We start from the raw sequence: 25,145 nt of genomic DNA, 5'->3' as shown, positions 1-25,145 counted from the left end.
CGCGCAAAACTCAAAGGCATCGAGGCGCTGTTACAGAGACCAGTTACATGCAGACACATGGTATTACAGTTTCATACAGATCATTTACCAGTTACATGCAGCACAGTAATGATCTTGTGTCGGGTCCCTAATTAGGAGAACAGGCAGGTTTTGAGAGCTCTTCGGAATATCCAGTAGGAATGTTATGCTCTCAATGTGGGTGGAAGTGAGTTCCATTGTTCAGCAGCTATGAATGGGAAGCTAGACCCTCCCGCTTTTATACGTTTGAATTTGGGCTGAGCGAGATGCTGGGAATAAGGTGTTCTGGTGGGCCTGGATGAGTGAACCTTGGAGTTGTTTATTAATCCTTGGGAGGAAGTGAAAGGACTTTCAAAAACATGTTTCAGAAAATATCAAGGAACCCACTTGAAAACTTCCCAAGTAGACCACGACAAGGGAGTTCTTCTCCTGGTGGTTTTGTTAAGAAGAACAAGGAACTTTGTGTGGTTTACTTCTTAGTGGTAGGGCTAGGGTAGTTGGCTTGGACGGAGGATGGTACTTTTTGGTTTTGACTGACATTCTGACGAGTACCCGAGGATTATCTGTTGAGTCAGGAATAACCCCTCTATAGATAGGGAAAGACAGGTTTACTTTCTTTGAGTTATTAATCTCATTTTGGCTGTAGACTTATTATCTTGTCAGCCTCCTTACTCCATCTCGCCACAGTGGCCAAAGGTTTAAACCCCCTATTTGCCATGTTTTGAATGTGCCTTCAGGTTTTTATTGTATTCTTTTTTTTTGTCATTCAGATCTTATTGGGGTTATGAAAAAGGTGACAACACAGCATCAGAAACAAGAAAAGTTATTGTTCACATGACAATGTAGTATATCTCAAAGCATTACAATAATATAATAGTAATTACATTCCAGTAGACCCACAATGTGCAATTCCTATATTGAGGTACTCACTGAAGGTTTAAGGCCTGCTATCGGGTAACCATATGTTTGGAATCCCTAACACTGTCCTCCTGTTTGAATCCAGGTTTAGCAGTTCCAATGGTAACATGCTTGTGGTTTGAAATACTAATCAAGATAAATTATATTTTGAGTCGATAAGCAAAAACCCACAACTGAACAGAACCATGCATTTCGAGCTAAGCTCCCATGGTGCTAAATTCTCATGGTCATTCTTCTTAGAGTACTTCACCAGCTCTGTGTTGTGTCAGTCTAGTTACCAGGACTAGATGGAAAAGGATGTCGTTACTATCTCCCCCTCAGTAAGAAATTATACTCTGGTTAATTTGAGGAGAGGGGTGCCGTCTTGTACTCCAAAACTGCTCTTCTTGATCATTTGCTCTGTATATGATTTTCACATTAGTGCCTAAATCCAATAGGCCTTTTCGCCAGTGAATAATAGTGGTTGCATTTGGCCTCTTCCAGAGTCTAAGTATTGTTATTGTGGCTGTCAATTGTGCTGCAAGTCTTGAGCGTACTATTTAGGTGTTAGTCGGGCCCAACACCGCGCTATCATGTAGGAGGGTAATTCTCCCATTCCCTGGCACCAGCACTACCGCCCCAGCACTATTTCTTTCCATAACAGGGACCATAATTTCGTAAATCTTGGACTGCTCCGTAGTATATGTTCCAGATCTCCTGGTTCTTGACCACATGTCCAACACTTGCTGGTTTCTGTTAATTTAGTTTTAAATAGCCTGCTGCCTATCTGCCATTTCGAAGTCAGAATGAAATGTTTATATTAGTCAGGTTCTAATTTTCCCCTCTCATCTTGCTTCTGCCTCAGACTTATCAGGCAATGATTAGTCTGTTCCATCCTTGAGCTGGCTCTGAGACATTTGCAGGGTTTGTAGGTGGAACGAGCTGTATTAGAGAGCCTTGCTGCTCATGGTCTGTCTCCCAATGTCTACAGTTTATTATACATCCGAGCTGGGATGGTGGTCCTTGCTCGGACATCCAGGTGGGTGGATTCCCTTGGCACTTCCTGATGATGAGGTGCTGGAAATTTAGGTTCTTCTGCCAGAAAGGGCGTTCAGCGACGCAAGGTCTAGATGGGAGCACTAGTCTATTACTTGCACCCTATGTGCTTGCTAGGTAGTCTCTGCTCCTGGTGCTTAATGTGTTAATGAACGTTGAAGGGGGACTGGGGAATCCCCCAGATATCGGAATTATGGGCACCTTAAAGATAGATTCCCATGGTCACCAGCGCTCCTTATGTTCCCACAAGTAGACCATGGCATGTGACTGCCGCAGCGTGCACAACTAATACAACTTTCAAAAATGGTAAAGATTTGTCTCTTGATGCAGTGGAGTAAGAACCATCCCAGCTATGTGCCTACTTCAGGACATTTTACAGTACCTGTTACGTCTGTCGGAATCAGATCTCCCTCATTCCCCGGTTTTGGTTAATTTGGCTGCATTGCCACGGTACAAGAAAAAGCATGAAAAAAGTTTTTTGTAGAATATTTTCTATGAGGTCTACTCTGTAAATTCTCTTTGATCATGACTTTTGCTCCAGCTTGGGGTGGTTAAGCGGTCCTCCCCAGGCTTGTCTCATCCCATTTGGTGGACTTCAATATTGTAACCAGAAAAACTACTTTTCTTGTTGGGACATCAGCATGCAGGGTGAGTAAAATAGATTCCAAGTATTTTTTGCATCAGAGTCATGGTTCCAATTTAATTTGGACATAGCCCCTAAAACTCAACTGCAATTCCTTCCTAGAATAGTCTTGGATTACCCCATTACACCGGATACATACACTGGTATTTTTGGGCGAACCCTATACAGTGGCGCTGTTGCTGCATGATTTGGGCGTTGCCATGTTTCAATGATTACATAGGAGCAACAAAAAAGCATTTAGGTGACTGTCTAAATTGTTTGTTTCCTGAGAAGCAACTACAAGGGATCGGGCGCTTTCAAAGATTAGTACCTGGCGCAGGGGTGGGGGGGGGGGGGGGCAAGACACAGTCTCTCAGCCAATGAGGAGGCACAGAATGGGGGAAATTAACAGCAGTAATCCCTCTCAATCCAAGCCGCCTCACGGCGGGAGGCCGCCATCTTCCCCATCCGGAGAACGAGGTAAATGGTCTCTCCCCCCCTCCATAGACAAAATTCCCTCCCCGCCCAGGCCGCCCCCACCCCCCACTTATCTTATTTTCAGTCTATTTCGGGAGCGGCTCCTTGGGGAGCACTTCTGTCCCCAGCACGTCCACTCCCGATCTGCAACAGGCCGCCATGGCAGGGAAGAAGGGACTACAAGTAGTCCTTCTTCCTTTCCATGGCAGCCATTTTATTTGTTTACTTTTTTCTATTTTTTTTTTTTTATTTTTTTAATGGCCACCGTGGAAAGGCAGAAGGGACTACGTGCTACGAGAAGTCCCTTCTATTCCATGGTGGCCATTTTGTTTACTTTTTTTTAAAATTGTTTTCAATGGCCGCCAGGGAAAGGAAAACTGTTTTCCATTCTCCAACGGCCACTTTTTAAACGTTTTATCTTTTTATTTTTTTACTATCCTCGCATGGCGGCAGGGCGCTTTACCACTTATGCCCTGGGGCCTTTGTTAAGACACTTGCTTCGCTTTAATGTTGTTGGTTCATAGTTTCAATGGTATGGATGTCGGGGGAGTAAGTTAAAGTGCAGCTCACCTGGTTGAGAAGGATGTTGACATCCAAAAAAGGAGTGAGTATGGAAGTTTGGAGAGGTTTTCTTCTAAGCCCTCTACGGGATGTTTTTTGAATGAGCATCCTGGTGTATTTGTTGGGAGTGCTGGAGTTTAATAGGTATTGTTCTGTGGTCAGTCGAGTTGTATAGGTGGCAGTCATTTAATGTATGATGATGAGGTGAATATCCGGTCTGAGAGTGCTGCCTTTTGTGTGGGTGTGACAAATTAGAAGTTGTATCATGTGGAGGGTGTCCGGGAGATCGAGGAGACCTTTTTTGCCATTCTTGGTTATTTGTGTTCCTGGCAGACTGAGATCTGAGAGAAATGAAATGAAATTATATTTTATTTATATCGCGCTCGTACATGTGTTTCAGAGCGCGACCAGACAAAAAGGGAGGGGACAGGGAGGAAAAAAACTGAAAAACCGCTATCTTTCTAGGCCCAGTGACATTTAAGAAAGCGCAAGTGTATGGGAAAGGAAAATGGGGTTAAAGTGCAAGGAAAAGGGGGGAGTGTAAAGTGCGAAGCAGAGGAGAGAAAACATCAATAAATATTAAATAGAATAAATAATAAATAAGGGCTTTACACCATGGTAGTGCAGCCAGCAATTGGCAGGTGAAGGTTAGTCAGAAAGGTATATCTGATAAGTGCAGAAGAAACATGGGAGGGGGACTGTATGGGTACAGATACAGAACGCTAGTGCAGATGGTGGCCTGGAGGCAGTGCAGGAGGGTGGCAGAGGGAGCAGGTACCTGGGCCCGAAAGAACAGAGGATGGCCAGGTGCACAATGCCATGAGAAGAAACAGATCAACAGGGGCAAGGGGGACAAAGGCAGAGGCAAAGAGGAAGGTCTTGAGAAGTTTCTGGAACCGAAGATGTTTTCCTCAAGTTTCAAGGTGGCCGCGAGGCTGTTCGAAAGGGAGGCATCAGCAATAAGTTGATATGATTGACAGATGCAGCGATTGGGTTGGTGATTTCATCCAGTAAGTCTTTGATTCTAGCTGGTGGGTGGTCAATTAGGTGGAAAGTAGCAGTTGTGGTGTAGGAGTTCCATGTATTTGAAGGGTGAGGGATCCTGGAGTGTACAAGTCTATGAAGTCTTGTGGATGACTGCAGGGCCTCTTCCAGACCTCTATGTATGGTTTACATGCAAGGATAAGGACATCCAGGATGTGGGAGGAGGTGGGGGTAAGCCATGTTTCTGTCATGAAGTCTGTCAAGGTTGTCTGTGGTGGTGATGTGACCAATGTCCGTCATGTGTAGTATAGCAGCGTGAGCTTTGAGCATGAGGTTTCACGTGTTTCGGGTGGAGTAGTTTGAGTGATTGCGTGTTATATGTTGAGTAGGTTTCAGAACAGAAAGAAAAATGCTTTTAGTAACCCAGTCTTACGGACTGGGGTACTAATGGATAGTAGACTGTACTGAGTGTTTTTGAAAATTGGGAAATACACAGTTGCAGGGCTTGGTGTTTGGGTATTCCTCTACAGAAAAAGCTGCAACAACTGCATTACAGGCTAACACCTAATTGAAGTTTAGCTGCAAGGCAGTGGGGGCCTTGACATTGGTTAGGGGTATTGCAAGCACTACTACCCAAATAAGGATGCCAGATAGAACACACTTGTGAGAAAAGCTGCATTGTGACAACTCCTAGAATAAAACCAACTTCTGGTTCCACCTCCCATTTATTTACTGCTCACCCCTCTACCCCCCTTATTTTGAAATTATATTGAACATTTAAAATATCTTCTATGTATAAACCAACATTGTGGAAAGTATTAAAAGCAGTTTTTTCTCAGAAAACTATTATTTTTCTTTAAATTCAAACATTAATTGATGAACATACATATGAAAATATATGTGAAACAGTTTGGCGTTTAGCCTAAGATAGTGTGCAGGGGAACGTGAGTTCCACATTTTGGGAACTCACAAAACTACATGTATATTCACTGCCCATGTGCCTGGGCTGTCCTCTCGCCCCCGCAACTGGAACAGAATCAGATCTATAACATAGAATGGCTATTAAATTATTTTACACCATCAAATCAAGGGTGTGTAGAGTGCATTATATTCAGAAGTTGGGATAAAACCAGATTTGGCCTTAGAAAGAAAGCCTTACTGTGTCGCTCATGTCTAATGTTCCCATATCTGTTTTAGAATGGGAAAGCTATTTTAATTGTTGTCAAAGGGGATTGTCAGTTCAACGCTCCGGGAGCATCTATTGCAGATTCACTTTCAATAAGCATGTGAATCTATAATAGATACCAATGCTGGAGAACTGTACTTGGAGGTATGTAACTTTGATATACTCTCCATAGTTGTCCCACTTCCTCCAGAGTAAGCACCCACGTATTGCCCTGCATGTAACAGGTTCTCGTATTAGGGCCGCGACAGAAAGAAAAGACTGGAGAAAGGAAACAGTTAGGTTTGGGGGGAGAGGGCAGAGCTTGGGCAGAATAGTGAACCAGGCTTTCCTTTGCTTCTGAAGTTTTGTTGTGTATGCTGCATAACAAATATGCCCTATTCTCCGTGTTAGGGAGAATTATCATTCTATGGCTAATTTCCCTTAACTATAGAGTCCCCCAGCAGCTTTGCTGGATTTGAAGGGTTCGATTTTTTTCTCCTGCTAAGAGTGTGACTCTTTTTCCCACTCTTAGGCATATTTGCTATGTGTGTTCTAGGCTATTTTTTGTGTTTAATGTCTGTGGGGTTTATCACGCCCCCATAGGAACCATCTTTATCCACATGTGTCACACAGCACCCTCCGTGCAGTGACACAGGGGTGTCGTAGCGACCCCCAAACATAGACTTCATACCCTGGGACTGACTACTGTCTCCCAGGGCATGTAAAGTCCCCATTGACTTTACTAGTCACTCTTTATGAACAAAACCAGTACAGCCAATCTTACTTTGGAGGTACTGGAAAGGGTTATTCGTTTTTCTCTGATGTTCATTATCGAGAGGGTACAGTACAGTCCCTCTCTCAAACGTTTCTGGCTGGTGGCAGTGGTTACTGCCAAAAATATTCAACCGCAAATATTTTCCTATGGGATTTTCCCATTGTTCGAGGCTACCACATTTACTGACACCATCTAACATACCACAGGTTTATTTAAATACTAACTTTACTCCGGTAGGTTTTATTTGCCAGAACTTTTATATAAATTCTTTCTTGTGTCTTTTTCTAAACTCCTAACCCAGGTCGGGGATCCTTTGTTCGTCCTTTTGGTGGGCTTCTGCCCAGAAGCCCTCCTTTCGGCGCCACTGAGTCTAGGGTGGAACCACTGTGTGGGAGGGGGAGTAGGAGCCCTGGACAGGGTTGCCTCAGCAACCCATGTCACACTCTGCCCTGATAGGCTGGAGGGTCTCCCGCCAGGATGACCACTCCACTGTGTGAGTGCTGGCTAGGCTGTATGAATGGGGATCTTTTTGCATACAAGCAGGGTCCTGAGGACTGGAAGAGCAAGACGTTGCCACTGGAACTAAGAAGCTGAAGAGGAGAGAAGCCAAAGACATCTGCAACAACTGAACCACGGGTGAAGCCCTGCTGCAGCATCTCACCACTTTTCACCACAAGATGAGAGAAGATATTAATCTGCAAGAGCCTTCTTCCCTTGAGCTGGTGGGGCCAACCACTTTACCATTCGCCTTCCCGGACCTGCCTTGGTTGAATCGCGAGTGCCCTGCGATAGCCAGGCACCCGTCCACCCGGACCGCGATTTAAAGGTATGTATCTTTTATTCGTTTGGCAGCACCCTGGTTGGTTTCATCCCTGGACAGTGCAGTAACTTGAACCTTCCTTCACGATGAGTCTCTCTTCCTCTGCTGGAGCTCCCGAACTGCAGGAACTACCAGGAACAACCGCCACCGCAGGAGTCTCTTCTACATTTCAAGATACTTTGTTCCGCCAGGCCTCCCTTTTCATGTGCTACTGCTAAAGGTGTTTTAAATCCTTTACCTACCTGTTGGGCTAGCCGCCCCCATCGTCTAACATTGTCTTTCACCTTCTGCATCCACCTTTTCCAATCGTTCAACGAAGACTTGACTGCAGCTACAAGAACATTTTGCTCCTGGGCTGTTTGCACTGTACCACTGACTCCGGCACAGGCATATAGACTCTGGCGGAATTTGTTAGAACTGCCTTCTCTAGATTGCTTCTCAACTAGAACTGTGTTGGTGCACCTAATTCTTATAACCACCTTTTCCTTCCCACTTTTTAAACTTGTGAAGCGCCATTTTGCTCGGTTTTCATTTAAGTATTCTACATGCTAAAGTACTGCCTTGCCCAAACTTGTTTACAAACTTATTGGGAAGTGTTGCTAGGGTGTCTAATAAAATATTCCTGTATAACTTGTGCTTTCCCTCCCTTGTGAGAAATTGCTAGAGTTCCATTTGTGTTTTGTTTTCACTGTGCTGTTTTGCTCAGTTTTCACTCTTGCTCAAACGTGTCTACAATTTAACTAGGGAGTTGTGTATACTTTTCTTGACTGATTTTAACTTTCTTTAATAACTGTGACTTATGTGTTGAACTAGAAGTGTGTAAAATAAATATCTCCTTTTTTGATGCAAAGCCTTGGTCAGTGTTTCCTTGTACCATAGTATTATAGCCCTATTGTGTAAATCCTGAATACTGCTCATCTCCCTCTTGAGATGAGTTTGACTGCTTAGCCACAGCTACCAACTAAATCTTTGTGGTACAGACTGATAACAAAGGGGATTTATAGCTCATTACTGTAGACTTAATCTTCTGTAGTGCTCCCTAAAGGAACTGCACAGGATTCTGCCTAACACTCCGGACTGCGTTCCGGTCACCGCACGAGTTTAGAGGAAGGGTGACAAAGATTAGCAGTGCAGGAGTCGCTATTGTAAGTAATACTTGAGGCAAGTGCTCTACTAGCTTAGATGCGTTTCTATCCCATAAATGAAATGGCGTCAGCCTATAACTAGATTTTATTTCTATCCAGCACATAGTTCAACAGTTAAGGTAGTCATTGTCCAACAGGGACGATGGTGAGCTGGTCAAGATAAATTGTACAAGGACTTCTTGGAATGACAAGTTACCAATGGAACAATGGGTCCTCCTTTTATAAATCATGCGTGTAATATTCTATATATTCTGCTATCTGTGGAGCTTTTTTAAGGGCAGCTACATTTCTGACATATATTGTACTGCTTATTGGTTTAGTGAATAGAAAGATATTTATTTATGTGTATATTCATTTTGTTTTACTGTCCCATGTAATGATGTATGTTAAGAAAATATGCACCATTGCAAGATGTATGTATTAAACATAGTTACAACCCTTTTAGCACCATTTGTCCAGGTGAGGTCATGCAGGCAGAATTAGGGATGTTTTGTAGAGATTTACTTATTTTAGGCAGTAGAGTGCATATGTGGGCTAATTGGCATATCTTTTACTGCCACTGTATGGCTAGTCTCTAGTGATGTATGTTTTGCATGGAGTTGCTCATTGACCACCTTTTTGCTGCCATCCATCCTCACTTTATTTTTTTTTTTTACTTGGCAATACAATATTGACTGAGCAATAATAACAGAGTTGGTGAGCTGTACTGGATAATAATGGCCCTCCAGCCCTTGCTCTGATCTTTAACACACATCTGGTGTATCCTGCCACAGGGGGTATTATGGTGATTAACTATGGCTATCTATCGCATTTATTTTGTTAAATGAAGATTTGCTTTCGTGAGAACATCTTTCCAGAAAAGAAATTAATCCAAGATAGATTTATAAGGAAATTGAAAATAACATTCAAACACAGTGCATGCAAGTTTGGACTCTTTGTCAGGAGGGGCACTTCACTGTTGGAGGTACGAGGATGAACCGCTTCCTCAGAACTTTCTATCTGCTGGTAAGGCCCGCATTTCGAGCAATCTGTTTGGCTAAAACACACCACAAATGTGTTAATTTGTATAGGAGAACCAAATTAAGATGAAGTTGGTGATTACTGTACACCTGGTCCTTCACTTTCTCTTGTTACCTTCTCCCCACCATATCATCAATTATTTTTTGATTGGAATGACTGGATGTTGAACTAGGAAATTGGGGTCTGGTGCTTACAGAAACATAACTGCATGTGTGTGTACAGTATGCATGCATGTTATTGTTTATTAACAATTCTTTCAACTGCTTTCCTGGAAGCAATTTCAGGTGCCACCACAATACATGTCAATCCTATCTCTTAGCAATGGAAGAAATCTTATGAGTTTGAGCACAGCGGTCGCCATCACCTAGTCCTTTTTCTGTTTGTTCGCAATGTTTGATCATGTCGTTTTTCAACTGTAAATGCTTTTCTAAGTACCCCAACTTGGGTTTAAATCTTTTCCAGTTCTTACGTAGTTGGTTGAAAGAATGTCGTGTTCCTCATTTCAAATTAGCATAACTGCTGCTCCTGCATGTGCGTTTACTCTGCAGGGGAATATTCCCGAATCTGGATATTCCTCCGCAGGGTAAAGCCTTGAGGCTGTTGGGCTGCAGAAGGAGAAATCATACAGTGTTTAATTCCTACTTAGTGTGCTAGAAAGACCACTCCAGTAATGTGTTCATGGTGGGGCGTCCATGGAACTGGAGACAAACTAAGCATGATCATTTCTGCACCAAGCAATCTAAAGAACCCCATACCATCAAACTGTTCTGACTTGGTTAGGGTTGTTTTCCGGCGTAAAAATAAAGTTATGTTTGGTTTGTTAAGCCAATATTTGATGTTTTCTTTTCAGCAAACTGTTGAACGACTCTGCTTTTCACAAATCCCTACTAGGCTGCTCCATTGAGGTAGTCATGGCAACCTATGGAAGTAAGTTAAAGTAATTTTATGTTGCTTTAAACTGATTGTTGCCATTGCTATCTGGTAAAAAATGTTTACAACTGTATGATTTTCTTCCACAAACCATGTTGTGTAATTTAAGATGTATTTTGCAACTTGGTATGTGTTTATTTATGAATGGTTTCACTGCCTAAATGCTTGACACAAGTTTACAAGGTAAAAGGTGGTTGGCTTGGGTGTCGGAAGCGGCTGTTGTGGATTCTCACAGTGCGCTTAGCCGCCTCTGCACGTTTTTCCTCGGTCCTTTCTTCTTACAGGGACCGTTTAAGTTTTGCCTTGTTTATTCTGCTCTTCTCTGCTGTGCCGTACGAGACGCTCCACATTGCCCTGGGAACCCTGCATCAAGTGGGTAGAGTAACATCAAGCCTGGACCGTGAGTAGGATGAGAGAGAAATCGGCATCTATCGATCAAAGGCGCGCTACTGACGAGCAACCAACGTGGAGACGCTGAATGGGCGGTAAGGTAGCAAGTGCAAAACCGCAGCCGTGGTGTCCTGGCATGGGGGGTGCTTCTCCTGGATAAAAATCCAGAGGGCACACGTGCCTGTTTCCACGCTGTAAACTGCCAATTTATTTGACACACTCTGATATAATTTGATATACTCGGCTGCTGTACCGTCGCTCTTAGTGCTATTAGTACTATCTAATGCTTTTTAATATTTATAATTGGAGTTTGTTGGAGTTGGGTGGAATGCAGTGTGTAGTGTTCCAAGGACAGAGCTTTAAAAGGAGAACGCCCCACCCCAGACCGCTGATACTTCCTGCCACAACTCCCACCTGTGCGTGCACGCATCTTCAGGTAATACGCTGCGCAAGCAATATGTACCTAAATGACTGTGTGGGGGCTGAAACACAGGTGGGTTTGCTACCGTTGACAAAAGAAATGTCCGTTATCCTGAAAAATTAGGAAAGGAAGGATCTATGTTGAGCCAGAATGATCTCTAGAGGCCATTAAGTGGGGCTGAGCAATGGAGGAATGAGCGGTCTGTCACAGAGTGAGAATGATCTCCAGAGGCCACCTGGTGGGGAGGAGCAATGGAGGGGTGTGTGTGAGACAGTCTCCTGTGTGCCGAGGGAAAACATTGCGCATTCATCAAAAACAGCTGTGGGAACACGCAAAGCTGAAGCGCGCATGAAAAATGCATAAGCAGTGTCTAGGGGTGCTAGTAGTCCTACTGTGGTGTAGGCAGCTCAAATGGCACGTGAGACACATGCACCACAGTATGAGGTGCAACAATATACACAGGAGCCTTATAACGGTGACAGAGTGGGGGGTTAGCTCTCTCCCCCACCAGATTGCGGAACATTTCTGATCTAGGTGCCCATCTTGCTAGAGAACTAATGGATTTAACAACAAAAATTGCTCAACAGAAAAGGGACTAGCCTGTCATGTGTAAAGGACCGGCTACTAGCGCTGGATAAATCCTTGATAAGAGATGAAAGATGCAGAACTGCTGGAGCCCGCAATGGAATAGAAGGAACTTCTTTTGTGGAGAACGAGCGGGTGGGGCGCAGAAATCTATCCAGCAGGAAACTGACTATTTGGAATGGGAACTCCCTATGGAACATCAAAAGCAAGACCGACTGTTAATTCCAGAGTGCACATGCCCCTGTAGGATGGAAGGCATACAAAATGAAAGTGTGGTGGGTTGGGGTTCCCTCTCCTACAGCGAGGCTCAAAGGGGGTGAGGGGAATTCGGGAAGTAGTCCATCTCTCCCCCCCCCCCCCCCCCCCCCCCCCTCATCGGCTTCTTTGCAGCAAGACCCCAGGAGTCCACAGTGGAATCAAAGGAAAGGGGACGGACCAACACGAGCTGAAGAACAGGCTTATTTCCAACAGACAGTGTTGGCATCCCTATCATACTCATTGACATCATTTACAAAACTATGAGGTGTTGTATAACTCTCTGCAGGATCAATTCACGCAAATTATGGCTATTGCAAACAAGATGGTGTTCGATACAAATACCTTTTAACATTAAAAACCTCTGGCTTCCTCCCGAAACTTCCAGAATAGGCTACTGGACATGCCTTTCAAGGGAGATTTTCTTTTTGGCCAGATGGCCGAGAACTCTCAGGCAAAGTTCAGAGTCTAAAATAGCCACAGAATTGCTGGGTCGTGCTGCGCAGCCGGCCAAACCTGCCTTCAGCTTTGCCTCTAGGGGCAGAGGCTACAGACGCCATGTGCCTTATGGCAGGAAAGCACAGCTCCCACAAGCCAGGCAGGGGCAGAGGCGTTTCTCGCATTCCAGAAGGGGCAGAGGGGCTTCTAGAGGCCAGCAACCAGCGGCGGGGGGGCTCCACCTGTTAAGCTGCTTTGATTTCCCCACCCATGACTTGCCGGTTCGTGGAATGTTGGCAGAACATTGGCCCCAGTGGCAGGAGATTACCTTGGACACCCGGGCTCTGCAGCACGTTTGGTGGGGTTATTTTCTGCCCTTCTTAAGGAAACCACCGGACCCACCCCCACCGCCTCCAGTCTAACCGGGACAGGAGCTCCAGGAAGAACTGCAAGACCTATTGTCGAAGGGTGCTGTGGAAGAGGTACCTCCCAATCAGAGAGGGTCGGGCTGGTATTGCCAGTATTTCCTGGTGCCCAATAAAGGAGGTCGTCTCCATCTCATTCTGTACCTCAGGGCCTGGAACACATTTCTGAGAAAGGACAAATTAAGGATGGTGACGTTGAGAGAAATTCTCCACACCATCAAACTTCAGGACTGGCTGCGAAGATTTGCAGGTGAGTGGCCTTTGGACAGCAACAGAACTCGGGTGGCACATCAGCAGGCTTGAATTGCGAGCCATCAGGCTAGCCCCGAGGGCTTTCGTCCCGTCTCTCAAGTGGAAACGTGCTGATTCTGACAGACAATATAGTGGCCATGCACTCCCTAAACAAACGAGGTGGCATGTGTTCCCTTCCCTTCTGCAGAGAGGCGATGCAGCTGTGGTTCTGGTTGCTGGAGAACTGGATTTCGGTCTCAGCAGTGCGTGGTTTCACACAAGTGGGAAGTGTGCCAGGAAGTCCTGGAAGAGGTCTTCTCTCTCTGGGATACCCCAGCAGTGGATCTGTTTGCCATAGTCCCAACAGGAAGTGCAGACAGTTTTGTTCTAGAGTTTCCCGACGGACGGTGCACTTGGGGACACGTTTCTGGTGGATTGGACCTTCCCTCTACACTATGCCTTCTCCCCCGATTCCCGTCATTTCATGGGTTCTCTGGAGGTTGAAGTGATTTCGAGCAACCATGATCTTGATCGCCCTAGACTGGGTGAGGGGAAAGTGGCAATCTGATCTCTTGGATCTCCCCACCTGTCTGCCTCACTGATTGCCTCGGCGCCCGGATCACCTGACCCTGGAGTCCCTCAATCTACATGCGTGGTTCTTGAGTGGATGAGGTATGACTAGGACCTCTCGCAGGAGGTACTAGAGGTGTCGCTGGCTGCACACAGTCTACAAGATCTTTGTATGGGTGCAGGTGGAGAAGAATTGAGGTGGCGGTGCAGGGAATGCCAATACAGTGATGGAGTTCCTTCCGTCACTGTCATCAGCAGACCTTCAGGTTACTACAGTCAAAGGATATTTGGCAGCCTTGTCTGTGTTCAAAAGGTCCCCGATCAAGATTCATTTTTACAATACCAGTGAAGGCCCAATTCCTGAAGGGCCTTGTGAATAAGTTTCACCAACTCCCTTTGTTGTCCTCGACTGGGACCTAAATCTGGTTCTGACATTTTTGATGGTTCCGTTTGAGCCCAGGCATTCCTGTTCCTTGAGACTGTTGTCTTTGAAAACAACATTTTTGGTTGCGATCACGTCAGTTAGGAGGGTTGGTTAGTTGCAGGCAATTGTGCTGCAAGCCCCCATTCCGGCATTGTTTTTTTGGGGGTGGAGACCTTGGTTTTTCCCGAAAGTGGTTTCTGAGTTCCACCTCTCTGTTCATAGATTTACCGGTCTTCTACCCACCACCGCACCCCTCTAAAGAGGAGGACTGGTTCCATCGTTTAGATCCTAAAAGAGCCTTGAGCTTTTACGTCGCTAGGACATCAGAGTTCTGAAAATCAGACCAGCTGTTCGTGGCCCATTCTCTGTCTCGCAAGGGTCTACCCGTAACAAAACATTCTTTCTCCAGCATTGATTCACATGCTCGTGAATATTCTCTGCCAGGCTGGGAATCCTTAGTAAATGAAAAAACTGTTTCACTTTCATTTACAAACTGTAGTTCTCCCTTAAACCAATCACTGTCCTCTGGGTCATACTGCCCCGATCCAATGACACTACTCTCCCTAAGCCCCTCCTCTGGCAGCCATCTTCGGATTTTCACCACAGGCTTCACTGTTGGAAGTCCTCAGGTTTGCTCTGCAAGCTACTTTTTTTTCTGTTTGCGACAGAAAAAGGTTCTATTTATGTTCCAAAAAGAGCCCATGTGCTCATTCTCCATCTGCCAACAGCGGGTATCCATTGTTGGTGAATTTCAGCACCCCTCAAGGGCGAAGATTGTTGAAGTTTCCAGACGGCCATCTGGCCTACTTCGCCCCCTTCGAAGATCTGCATCAAGTGCAGGGCTACGGAATGTGTTTGTGGAAGACAAGCACCTACAATGCCTCTACTGCCTGCACCCGGATTATACGGAGTTGGAGTTCAAGATATGCATTGAGTTCTCCAAGAAGACGACAAAGTACAGGCACAGTAGACTGGTGGCGTGGCCGTGCTCCGAGCAGAGTCATTGCTAACCCAGGACCGGCCAGTCTGAGCAGCGGTCTTCTAATATCTTTGAGGGCGCCTCATCCATGGGGGCCAAAGACCAGGACAAGAATCGCCAGAACCACTCCACTCGGGGTCAACGCGGAAGCGGGTCACAAGGTTGATAGGGCGCGATCGTCGTCCTCCGCCTCCATTGCCAGCTGGCTCAAGCTCCTCCTCAAAAAAGAGATCTACCCCAGCTAAACAGCGGGAGAAATCCAAGAGGCTGCAGACGGAGAAGAAAGCGGCCAAGCTGCCCATGCAGGCCCAATCAGCACAGGCAAAGACTTCGACGAAAGAGTTGGTGGCAGCTGCTCTCACAATGTCTAAGGGAGCTGACCCTGTGAAGGTAGCCCCTGCAGCACAGAAGCTATCCTTGCCCCCTAGGCGCGACAGCGTCCCAGTGACTTTAGCAAAGTCTGCTGGCACGCCAGAAGGGGAGAAACTGGCTCAGGCCCGGTTCAAACCTCACAGGGGCGAAAAAGTGGGACGCGAGGAGCCCCCAAGCAGCCTTCCTAGTGATGACGAGGACCAGGAGTCCTTGCACACGGTCCACTAGGACGTGGAAGAGGACAACGACGGAGAAGACGGTGCAGGGCTAGTTTTCAAAACCTGCCAGCTCAGCCGAGGGATGTGTCTCTGGATATTCTGTCGACTCTTCACACCTTGGTGTCAGAGATTCAGAAGAGGATGCCACCGGGCCCGGTTCCAGTGGTCCCCAAGGCCCCCGTTCAGCCTCCAACTAAGAAGAGGAAGCATCATCCGTGCCACCATTTCAGCCTGCACATCCACGTCGGGCCCTTCTCCCCCAGCAGGCACGGGATGGATACAGCTATGACCATGGATGACTGATATCGTCACAGCGGCGACGAGTCTCTGCTTTCGGATGCTCCACCTAGTGGCATCCACACCTGGACGAGGTGGGGCTGTACCTTTCCATGATAGCCAGAGCCTCTACGCCTTTTCAGCTTGTGCCCCTGAAGAAACAAGGCAGGAAGGTTTCTTGTACCAGAGGCGCAAATCCAGGAGGAAGACAATCGTGGCCCTCATGAATAACTCTTGCACGGCTGCAGCCAAACTGGATAGACAGGAGAAGAAGTATCGGGTGTCGGACTCCGCACCCAAGTGCCTGAGATTTCAACCATCGCCCGATTCAGTGCTATCGGTGGCTGCAAGGAAACTGTTGGCTAACCCGACCTCATCATCTTCAGTCCCTCCAGACAGCGAGGGGAAGAAGCTGGACATCATGGGAAGGAAGGTGATTTCAACTGCGACGTCCACAATCAAGGTGGCCAACGCACGGGTAATCCTAGCCAGCTACGACAGGGAGGTGTGGTACACGCTAGGCCCTATTCTGGTGTTCCTCCCAGACGATAAGGCAATTGCTCTTTTCCAGGAAGGGGGGTGGGGGGGGTTGCATCTGATCACGCCATTAAAGTGGCGTTGGACATTGCCGACAGTGTTCCTGCAGATGGGGAACAGTGTCTGCCTTCGTCGACAAGACTGGATGAAGGCCACAAATATCCAGCAGGAAGTCCAGGCAAAGGTGTTGGACACTCCCTTTAACGGAGAGAACCTGTTTGGGAAGGTCGTTGACGAGTCCCTCCAGGCCATCAAGGTGGATATGAAGAAGACCCGTTCCTTGCGGACTCTCCAGCAGCAGCGCTCTCTTCGCTCCTCCAGGGAACAGTCAAGCAGGTCTTTCAGAGGTTTCTCCTCTTCATACCGTCAGCCTACCAGATCCATGACCCAGGAAGCCTACAAAGGCATTCCCAGGCCTATGGTAGCAGAGGCCGTCACCCGCACGGCAGGACACCAGCTCTGAAACAGGCCTGAAGCGGCCAGGACATCGAGCCCCCATGGGTACACCCCGGTGGATGGCCGGCTGACGAGTTTCATCCGCGAGTGAAATATCACCAGTGATCGATGGTATAATCTGTAAGGTTATACTGCAAGGAAAAAGGGCAATTCGCAAATTCAAATGCATAAACTTTTAAATGGAAAAAAGACGTGTTGTGGCTGCTGATCATTTGTTAATGATGTCACTATTTATTTATTCCATGTATTTATAGCATTTAGTACACAACCAACCCAGGGGTATCACGGCATAGGTTACACAGGATTACTTGTCTGGATCCAAAGGAGATTACAATGCAAGTAGGGTTAGTTACATCATTTGTTGTAATACAGTTAATACAGTTCAGGAGAGAATAATAGTTACAATATTATCTTAGACATTTCCAGATGCGGCCATCCTGGTTAGAATTTGTTGAATGTCCAAGTTTTGACAATACTCGAAGTGGTAGTGGGATAGCTAATTTCCGATATGCAGGGGGAGGGAGTTCCAGATCTTTGGTGCTGAAACTGGGAAGCTGGCACCCACTGCTCTGGAGCTCTTGAATCTAGGGTTGGAAAAGTATGTGCTAAAGCCTGATCTAAGGGGTCTAGTTGTCCTTTTTTGGGCAGCACTGTTGTTGAGGTAGGTGGGGGCATCTTTGGTAATATATTTGTGCATGATGATAGGGACTTGAATAGTATTCTCGCTTGTTTGGGTAACCACTGTGCTTCTCTCCTGATATTTGAGTTATGGTCCAAAGGTTGCCCTTATTTCTATTTTATTTATATTGTGCCAGTAACTCGCGAGTCTCAGGGCGCAGAAACATGAACACACGTAATACCATCCTAAGACACGGGACAAAACAAAGAATGGAGCTACATGTAAAATGAGGGTCAATTAGTCAAAAATGAGTCTTCACGTGCTCCCTAAAGCTTAAGTAATTCACTTCTTTTCTTATATTAAAGAGTAGGTTGTTCCAAAGACCTGCAGTAACTGTCGGGAAGGATTTGCCTAGGCCTAGTTTACGATTATGCTTCTCTACCACCTCTTTGTTTTGGTCGGCCAATCTAAGAGAGCGAGTGGGTACGTGTGTGAATTTTTGCTTTCAAGTACACAGGAGCTTTGCCGTAAATGCAGCGATGTGCGATGGTAAGTGCTTTGAATTGAATTCTATTCTCTATTCTAAACCAATGCAATTTTCTCCTGAAATTGCTAATATGATTGCGTTTGGATATGCGCTTAATAATCCTGACTGCGTTGTTTTGTATAATCTGGCTTTAATGCATTTATTGTTTGCTCCTACCAACAGGGCATTTCCGTAATCCAGCCGATATAGGATGGTTGCCCTAGCCTCTGTAGCGCAATTATCCTCTGAGAGATGGGGCCTGATGATTTTAAGGAGTCTAAGATAGTATCCGCAAGTTTTATTTGAGTATTGAGCCTGTGCTTCGGCTCCTAATGATGCTTCCATCATTATGCCGAGCATTGTAACTTTATCAAGGACCTTGATCAGTGTGTTAACTATCTGAAAAGATTTGTATTCTGGGGAAAGGGAGTTTTCTGACCTGCCTGGAACCGAAGACCATCAACCCAGTTTTCTATCCGTTTAAACGCATCCAATTCAGATCCATCCACTGCTCAATGCTGGAGTGGATGTTAAGTAGATTTTCATTATCCTTCTTATGATCTCCACAAAGTTCAATCACTAACTGAGTATTGTCTGCGTAGTTCGTAAAGTAGACATTTAACTGCTTCACAATGCAAGGCAGATAAATCTAAGATACAAGTTAAACAACAGGGGAAGACATGCTGACTCCCTAGGTAACCCCACAGAGGATTTCTCTTTGATGAAAATGTGTCACCCCAGTGAACCCGAGATGTCCTATTCTTTAGAAATGACATTATCCATCCCTTAGCTGCCTTAGAGCAGTTGGCTGTTTTACTCAGTGCCACTTCAAGAACGTTATAGCCTAGAAGATCAAAGGCCTCACTGAGATCCAATAAGACCAGGAGGCCTGCTTTCCCATTGTCCATAATACTGAGCATGTTTGTCTGAATGTCTAAGATTGCTGTCTCAGTACTATGGGCCGGCCTAAAGCCTGACTGTTGGGGATGAAGAGATTCAGAGGCTTCGTTAAGGCTTTGTTTTGCTGTAATTGCTGTTTGGCCAGATTAGACTTTGTGGTTCCTAGCAAGAGGATGTTGCAGTAGTCCAACTTTGTTAATATGAGGGCTTGCGCTAGTGTGAGGTAATTTTGTGGTGTGAGAAATTGGCGGCAAAGAGCAATGAGTTTGGCGGTGGAGGAGTAGAGTGAGCTAATGTGTTTGGTCATGTTGAGGTTAGAATCAAGATAGACACCTAATGTTTTAACCTGTTTGATTACAGGTATAGGTGTTCCATCAATGGTGATGGCGTTGTAGTCGGGGTCTGAAGTTTTTTGTCGGGTTGGGATTTCCATTTCATGTGTAATTTTCCCTCCATTTGTGTACCCCCCAACTTTTTGCTGATGTTAACACCATAGTCTGACTTTACCAGAGGGGCCCAGCCTTCTGCTGCACTCCTTTGGGCTTTTCACTCACTTTTTATGGGGAAACTGACATGCCCTTAATACAGTCAGTACTGGGAGACTTTGTTTCCCTTAGTCCTTTCCAATGTTGCAACTTTTCTGCAACATGTAACAAGTGTACAATGTACCTTCCAGTACAGTGCACTTGGGTCTATTAGTCATTTCCAAAGGCCCTAGATAGTCTTGAAGGATTTTTTTTAGGAGAAGTGCAGATGTGCCTTGGACAGGGCTGGTGGCATCATATAATTTTGTATATTTTAACCCTTTCCTTCCAGGTAAACTGCGATTACCGCGTTTGGCACGAATAGGTGGCCTGGCTCCAAAATGCATAGGTCCAAGGATGCTAGGCTCAGAACAACACCTCCACATGTATTATCAAACTCTGCATTGCTAAGGAAGGAATCACTCTTCAATAGTATGTTGTAGAGATAAATCTCATTTTTTTATATTAAAGTTGTGTGCAAAAAGACATAAATCCAACATTTAGAGAAATTAAGACATCAAAATGGTTTGCTAAAACAGAACAATCAGATAAAAACATATTTACAACACACAGTGCCCAAAAAAAATTTTTTTTTGGGACAATCTCCAAATTGTGTGTGTTGTGTGTGTGTAACAAACCCGACTCTTATTAGGATTTGCCAGGAAATTAACATATTGCAGTGTACATATTCAAGTCAACATTTGTGGAAAACACACAGAACAATGGTGGGTACACAAAAATATTTTTCTTGCGTAAACAGCATTAATGTGCTGTAGTTTTGGGGGGAGTAGTGCATCTACACCAGGTGTTTCAGCCGTTTCTAGGTGGGCTAGGTGTGCCTCATCTTTAACACGGCCTTCATCAGGACGGAGTTCTGTGTTGATTGATGTCTGTGCTGCAGGGGAAGGAGACTACAGTCAGGGGCGTGTCTGAGCCAAAATTATTTAGTTTGAGTGAATCACGTGTGGTTGATGTAAAATCAAAAAGCACATAGCTTACCTATGGGTTAATAGATTTCACAGGCGCTAAATTTGAGATCTGCTAGCCGCATGGGCTGGTCTCTGTATGGTCCTGTTGCAAATAACAGAGAACGAGAGAAGCAAAGGGGGGTTGAAGCTAAACATGTCCCCGTTTAAAAAGGCATGAAAAAAAGTTTATTATATGCAGGGAAAAAAATCTTCTCTCGCTGGAGGTCGAAAAATGCTGATCCAGGGTGGTATCAGTGGGAAACAGAGACGGCTTGCACAGCTAAAAAATATATATGGCTCAAGGTGAGTGTGGTTACCTAGTAACAACTGTCTCATATATATAGCAGTAAGTGCAGGGTTCATTTTAAAGTACCTGTGAGGGTTGCAGCATGGGCAGCCTGTCTGCCAAAAAAGTACGAGCTGGAGCTCCTCAGGCTGCTGTGTCACAGTTGAGACTGCAGGGGCCTGACTGCAAAGCGTTGGTAACGCTGTTGCTAGGTCCCTGTAGGTATTTATATGTCAGCCATCTTGGAATGGCCCTAGGGTCGAGTGAGAAACAAAATGATGGATTCTGCTCCATCCGGGGGGCACAAAAAAAGCTCAATCAATTATGGGTCCGATTTAGTGTCAACGCGTGTCTAAAAAGTTAATTTAGACAATATTGTTGACAAACGGTTGTCATGGAAACCGTAAGCATTGCGGGGTGGCATTGGTTTTTTATACTCTGAGACAACATAGCTAATGGTCCCATCAGGTTGTGATTACCGAAAATACTTCATTTCAATATGTTGTGGCATGGATCACAAAATGTTTGTCTCAGGAATCTCAGCAGAGAAAAACCATACTTAAGTAGGTGGACAGTTTGTATTGTATTACTAACAGCCCGAGAGGGTGAGAATTAGGGCGTGTCGCCTGGAAACTTAATACATAGTTTCATAATGACAGAAAACATTTGGAATTAACAAAGAAAGTATAGTTTTTCATGTAGGTGATTTCATACATTGACCAAAAAAAACAGTGTCATAATGTCTACTGACTTCTGCATTTCATGAAATGAAAAATGATCATAGTGTTAAGAAGTTCATAGCTCATACTCAATCATTGGGCACATGTCATTACAGGAAAGGCTTCCATTCAACTGACACATTTAGACCAGCCTGAACGGAGTTAAGTCTGTGGACCCACCATTGTTCTAATTGGGTCAGCGTTTTGTTCAGAACCCCCCACGCTTTGCTGGTTTCACTTTTTGGAGGACAAACCATCTTAGATCAGTATCACTATGGTTCTTACTGATACAATGCTCTACTAGGGGCTTGTCTGCTACTTTGTTCCTGATACAGGAACGATGTTCACAGATGCGCATTTTGATGGCACGTGTGGTTTTTCCTATGTAGAGGAGTTTGCAAGGGCATTGTATTACATATATGACACCCTTCGTGTTGCAGTTTGTAAAATCTTTCATTGTCCATTTAACTTGTGCATGTTCGAAAGATTTCTTTTGTAGGGTCAAAGGGCATGCCACACATTGACCACATTTGTGATGTCCAACTATCGGAGGTAAATCCCATAGTGTGTTCTGTGTTTGTGGGGGTGGCTCTATGAAGGTGTGTACTAGAGCGTCTCTCAGATTTCTGTTTTTCTTGAAAGCAAAACATGGCACATTGTGCAGAGTGCCGGGGTGTTTCACCAAATGCCAGTTCTTCTTGATGGTTTTCTGGATCAATAGGCTCAAGGGTCCAAAAGTGGTGACACATACCAGTCTTCCCAAATCTTTTTTCGGTTTGTTTTCCAAACAGATTTCTCTAGGTGTATGTTTGGCTCTCTTTTTGGCTTGGTTGATGGCCTTTTTTGGATAGCCTCTCTCTGCAAGTCGTTGGGTTAGTCCTTCCGCATGTTGATGGAATTTTGTCAGGTCTGAACAATTTCTTCGTATACGCAAAAATTGTCCGTAGGGTAAATTGTACTTTAATCCCATCGGATGATAACTTTGGAAGTGCAACAAAGTGTTGCGGTCCGTGGGTTTTCGAAACAACTCAGTTTTTAGTCGATCCCCGGTCTTGTAGATATGCAGATCCAAGAAATCTATTTGGTGGTGGTCCCAATGCATGGTAAAATTAATGTGAGTATTTCTTAAGTTGATCCAACTGTGAACTGTTGTAGTACCAAAGGTGTCCCCTGCCATATAATAATCACGTCGTCAATGTATCTCTTCCATAATGAGATGTTTCCTAGGAAGGGGTTGTCTGGCGTGAAGACATGGTTCTTTTCGTAGCGGGCCATATATAGATTGCCAATGTCCGGGGCGAAAGTAGAGCCCATACTCACACCTTTAGTTTGTTTGTAGATTTGGTTCTGGAACAGGATGAAATTTTCAGACATTGCCAATCTAGTGCACTCAAGGATGAAATTTGTGGGGGTAGAATCTAAGTCTTCTCTGGTGTTCAGGATGTCACAAATGGCTTCTAGACCTTCTTGTTGTGGTATTGTTGTATGTAGAGCCTCGACATCCATTGTGACAAGGAGGCTATCGGTGGTGAGGATGATGTCGTCAAGTAAGTTAATAGTGTGTGTGGTATCCTTTAGGTAGGAGGGCATTTTGATTACAAAAGGTTTTAGAAAATAGTCTGTGTAAAGGGACAAAGGTTCCAGGAGGGATTCACACGCCGATACAATTGGTCTACCGGGCGGTTTTTCTGAATTTTTATGCATCTTTGGGATGATATAGAAGGCTGGGATGCGTGGGTTGGTTTTGTTCAAGAACATCTTCTCATCTTCACATATCCAACCTTGCGTGAGGGCGTGTTGAGTGAGGCTTGCAATTTCGTCTTGGAGGACCTTGGCAGGGTTGTATTCCAAAGGTAGGTAAGCTTCTCGATCGCCCAGTAGTCGTAGGCACTCAATGTTGTAATCAGAGGTATCCCAAACGACTATGCCGCCCCCTTTGTCTGAGGGCTTGATTGTGATTGATCTGTCGGTTTCCAAATTTCTCATAGCAATCCTTTCTTCTTTGTCAAGGTTATCGCTGTAGAAGTTGTCTTTTTTTAAAACCAGCAGGTATGGTCTTGGTGACTATCTTCTCAAAAGTTATGATCTCGACGGGAGTCGAGCCAGGTGGAGGATAGAACTTGGATTGTTCTTTTAAACCTGTAGTAGTGTTTGACTTATTCTGTGGTGGTTGTTGTCCAGTGTCTCTGCACGAAGGTAAGTAAACTTCAAAAAAATGTTTCAAACTTACATTTCTGAAGAATTTACGCAGTTCTAATTCAATCTCGAAAGGTCGTGCCTTTTGGGCAGGGACGAAGGATAAACCCTTGGCGAGGAGCCTTAATTCTGGTGGGGTCATAAAGCGGGTGGATAAGATGAAGACTGGTATCCCTGGTTCTGTCCTTGGTTTTGGTACCACTGGCGCGTTCTCATTCGCTGTCCTGGTTGCGTCGGTCGTCTTCTGGGTCTTCCTCTTTGTCCGCCCCTGGGAAAAAAAAGGTTGTGGTTGCTGTTGCACTGTAGATCCCGGTAGGCTTGAGGTACTTCCACTCCCACTGGAGGAGGTCCCTGCAAAATTGACTGATCTATTTCTCCGATTGTAGTTTTGGCTTGCTTGTAAATCTGTGTAGTATGTAGGCCTGAGAAAAGGATAGGTTTTTTCTTCTGAATAGTTCGCTAGGTCTTTTTTGAACTTGGTGATTTCCAATTCCAATTTATCCAGCTTATCCTTAGCATCCTGAATGGATTTGTCTTCGAGAAACTTTTTTTCCAAATCAATTAATTCAGCGCCTTGTTTTTCACATTCCTCTTTAGCCATGTCTATAACCAGAATCAACCAATCGCGGCTGCATTCATTTCCAACCCCACTAAAGTTTTTCGTGAACTTGGGGTTATCTGTAAATACCCTGGGGATGTTCCGTACCTGGTGGCCTTCGGGTATTATGCCGGCCCACAAGTATTCGAGCATGAACTTGCCATGTAGCTCTGTTCGAATTATTCTTTTTTTTCTTTTGATTGAGTATTTCTAATTGGTCCTCAGTCAAACCTCTAGTGAGCACACCCTCCTAGAGATAAATCTCATGTTTTTATATTAAAGTTGTGTGCAAAAAGACATAAATCCAACTTGTCTTTTTGCACACAACTTTAATATAAAAAAATGAGATTTATCTCTACAACATACTATTGAAGAGTGATTCCTTCCTTAGCAATGCAGAGTTTGATAATACATGTGGAGGTGTTGTTCTGAGCCTAGCATCCTTGGACCGATTCATTTGTATCTTTTGTTTTCCTAGTTAACCCTCCTGGGTAGAATAGGTTCCACACCAGGAGCCCTATTTTTTGATTCTGGCTCCCAAATGGCCATACCACAAGGTTCTTTGTCCTGTCCTTTGGCCATCTACCCCTTCAACTTCCACAGGTCGAGCCGACCCGGTCTTATTTGGGCATGCATTTTCCCACGAAAAGTTAAAGCTTTCGCGGGCTTCTGCATGCCTTGTGTGTGTGCGCCTCCAGGATGTGGGCTGGTACTTCTGCTTCCAATACACATCCTGGGTGCCAGAGAGTCTTGAGTGTTGTG

The 25,145-nt window shown here is 45.1% G+C and overlaps 1 protein-coding gene across 3 annotated transcripts in view; it reads left to right on the top strand.

The window, feature by feature from the left end:
• RB1 (RB transcriptional corepressor 1) overlaps window positions 1-25,145 on the top strand; it is a 2,466,185-nt gene that overhangs the window by 1,064,319 nt on the left and 1,376,721 nt on the right. For all 3 annotated transcript variants that reach the window (XM_069639386.1, XM_069639387.1, XM_069639388.1), the window contains exon 16: window positions 10,391-10,467. In XM_069639386.1, the coding sequence (XP_069495487.1) occupies window positions 10,391-10,467 (77 nt within the window). The remainder of the gene's footprint in view (window positions 1-10,390; window positions 10,468-25,145) is intronic.

The sequence above is a fragment of the Ambystoma mexicanum genome, chromosome 7q (assembly GCF_040938575.1).
Source record: "Ambystoma mexicanum isolate Mex_15411 chromosome 7q, UKY_AmexF1_1, whole genome shotgun sequence".
Taxonomy (NCBI): domain Eukaryota; kingdom Metazoa; phylum Chordata; class Amphibia; order Caudata; family Ambystomatidae; genus Ambystoma; species Ambystoma mexicanum.
Note: the sequence above shows the minus strand (reverse complement) of the source record. Positions and strands in the feature narration are given on the sequence as shown.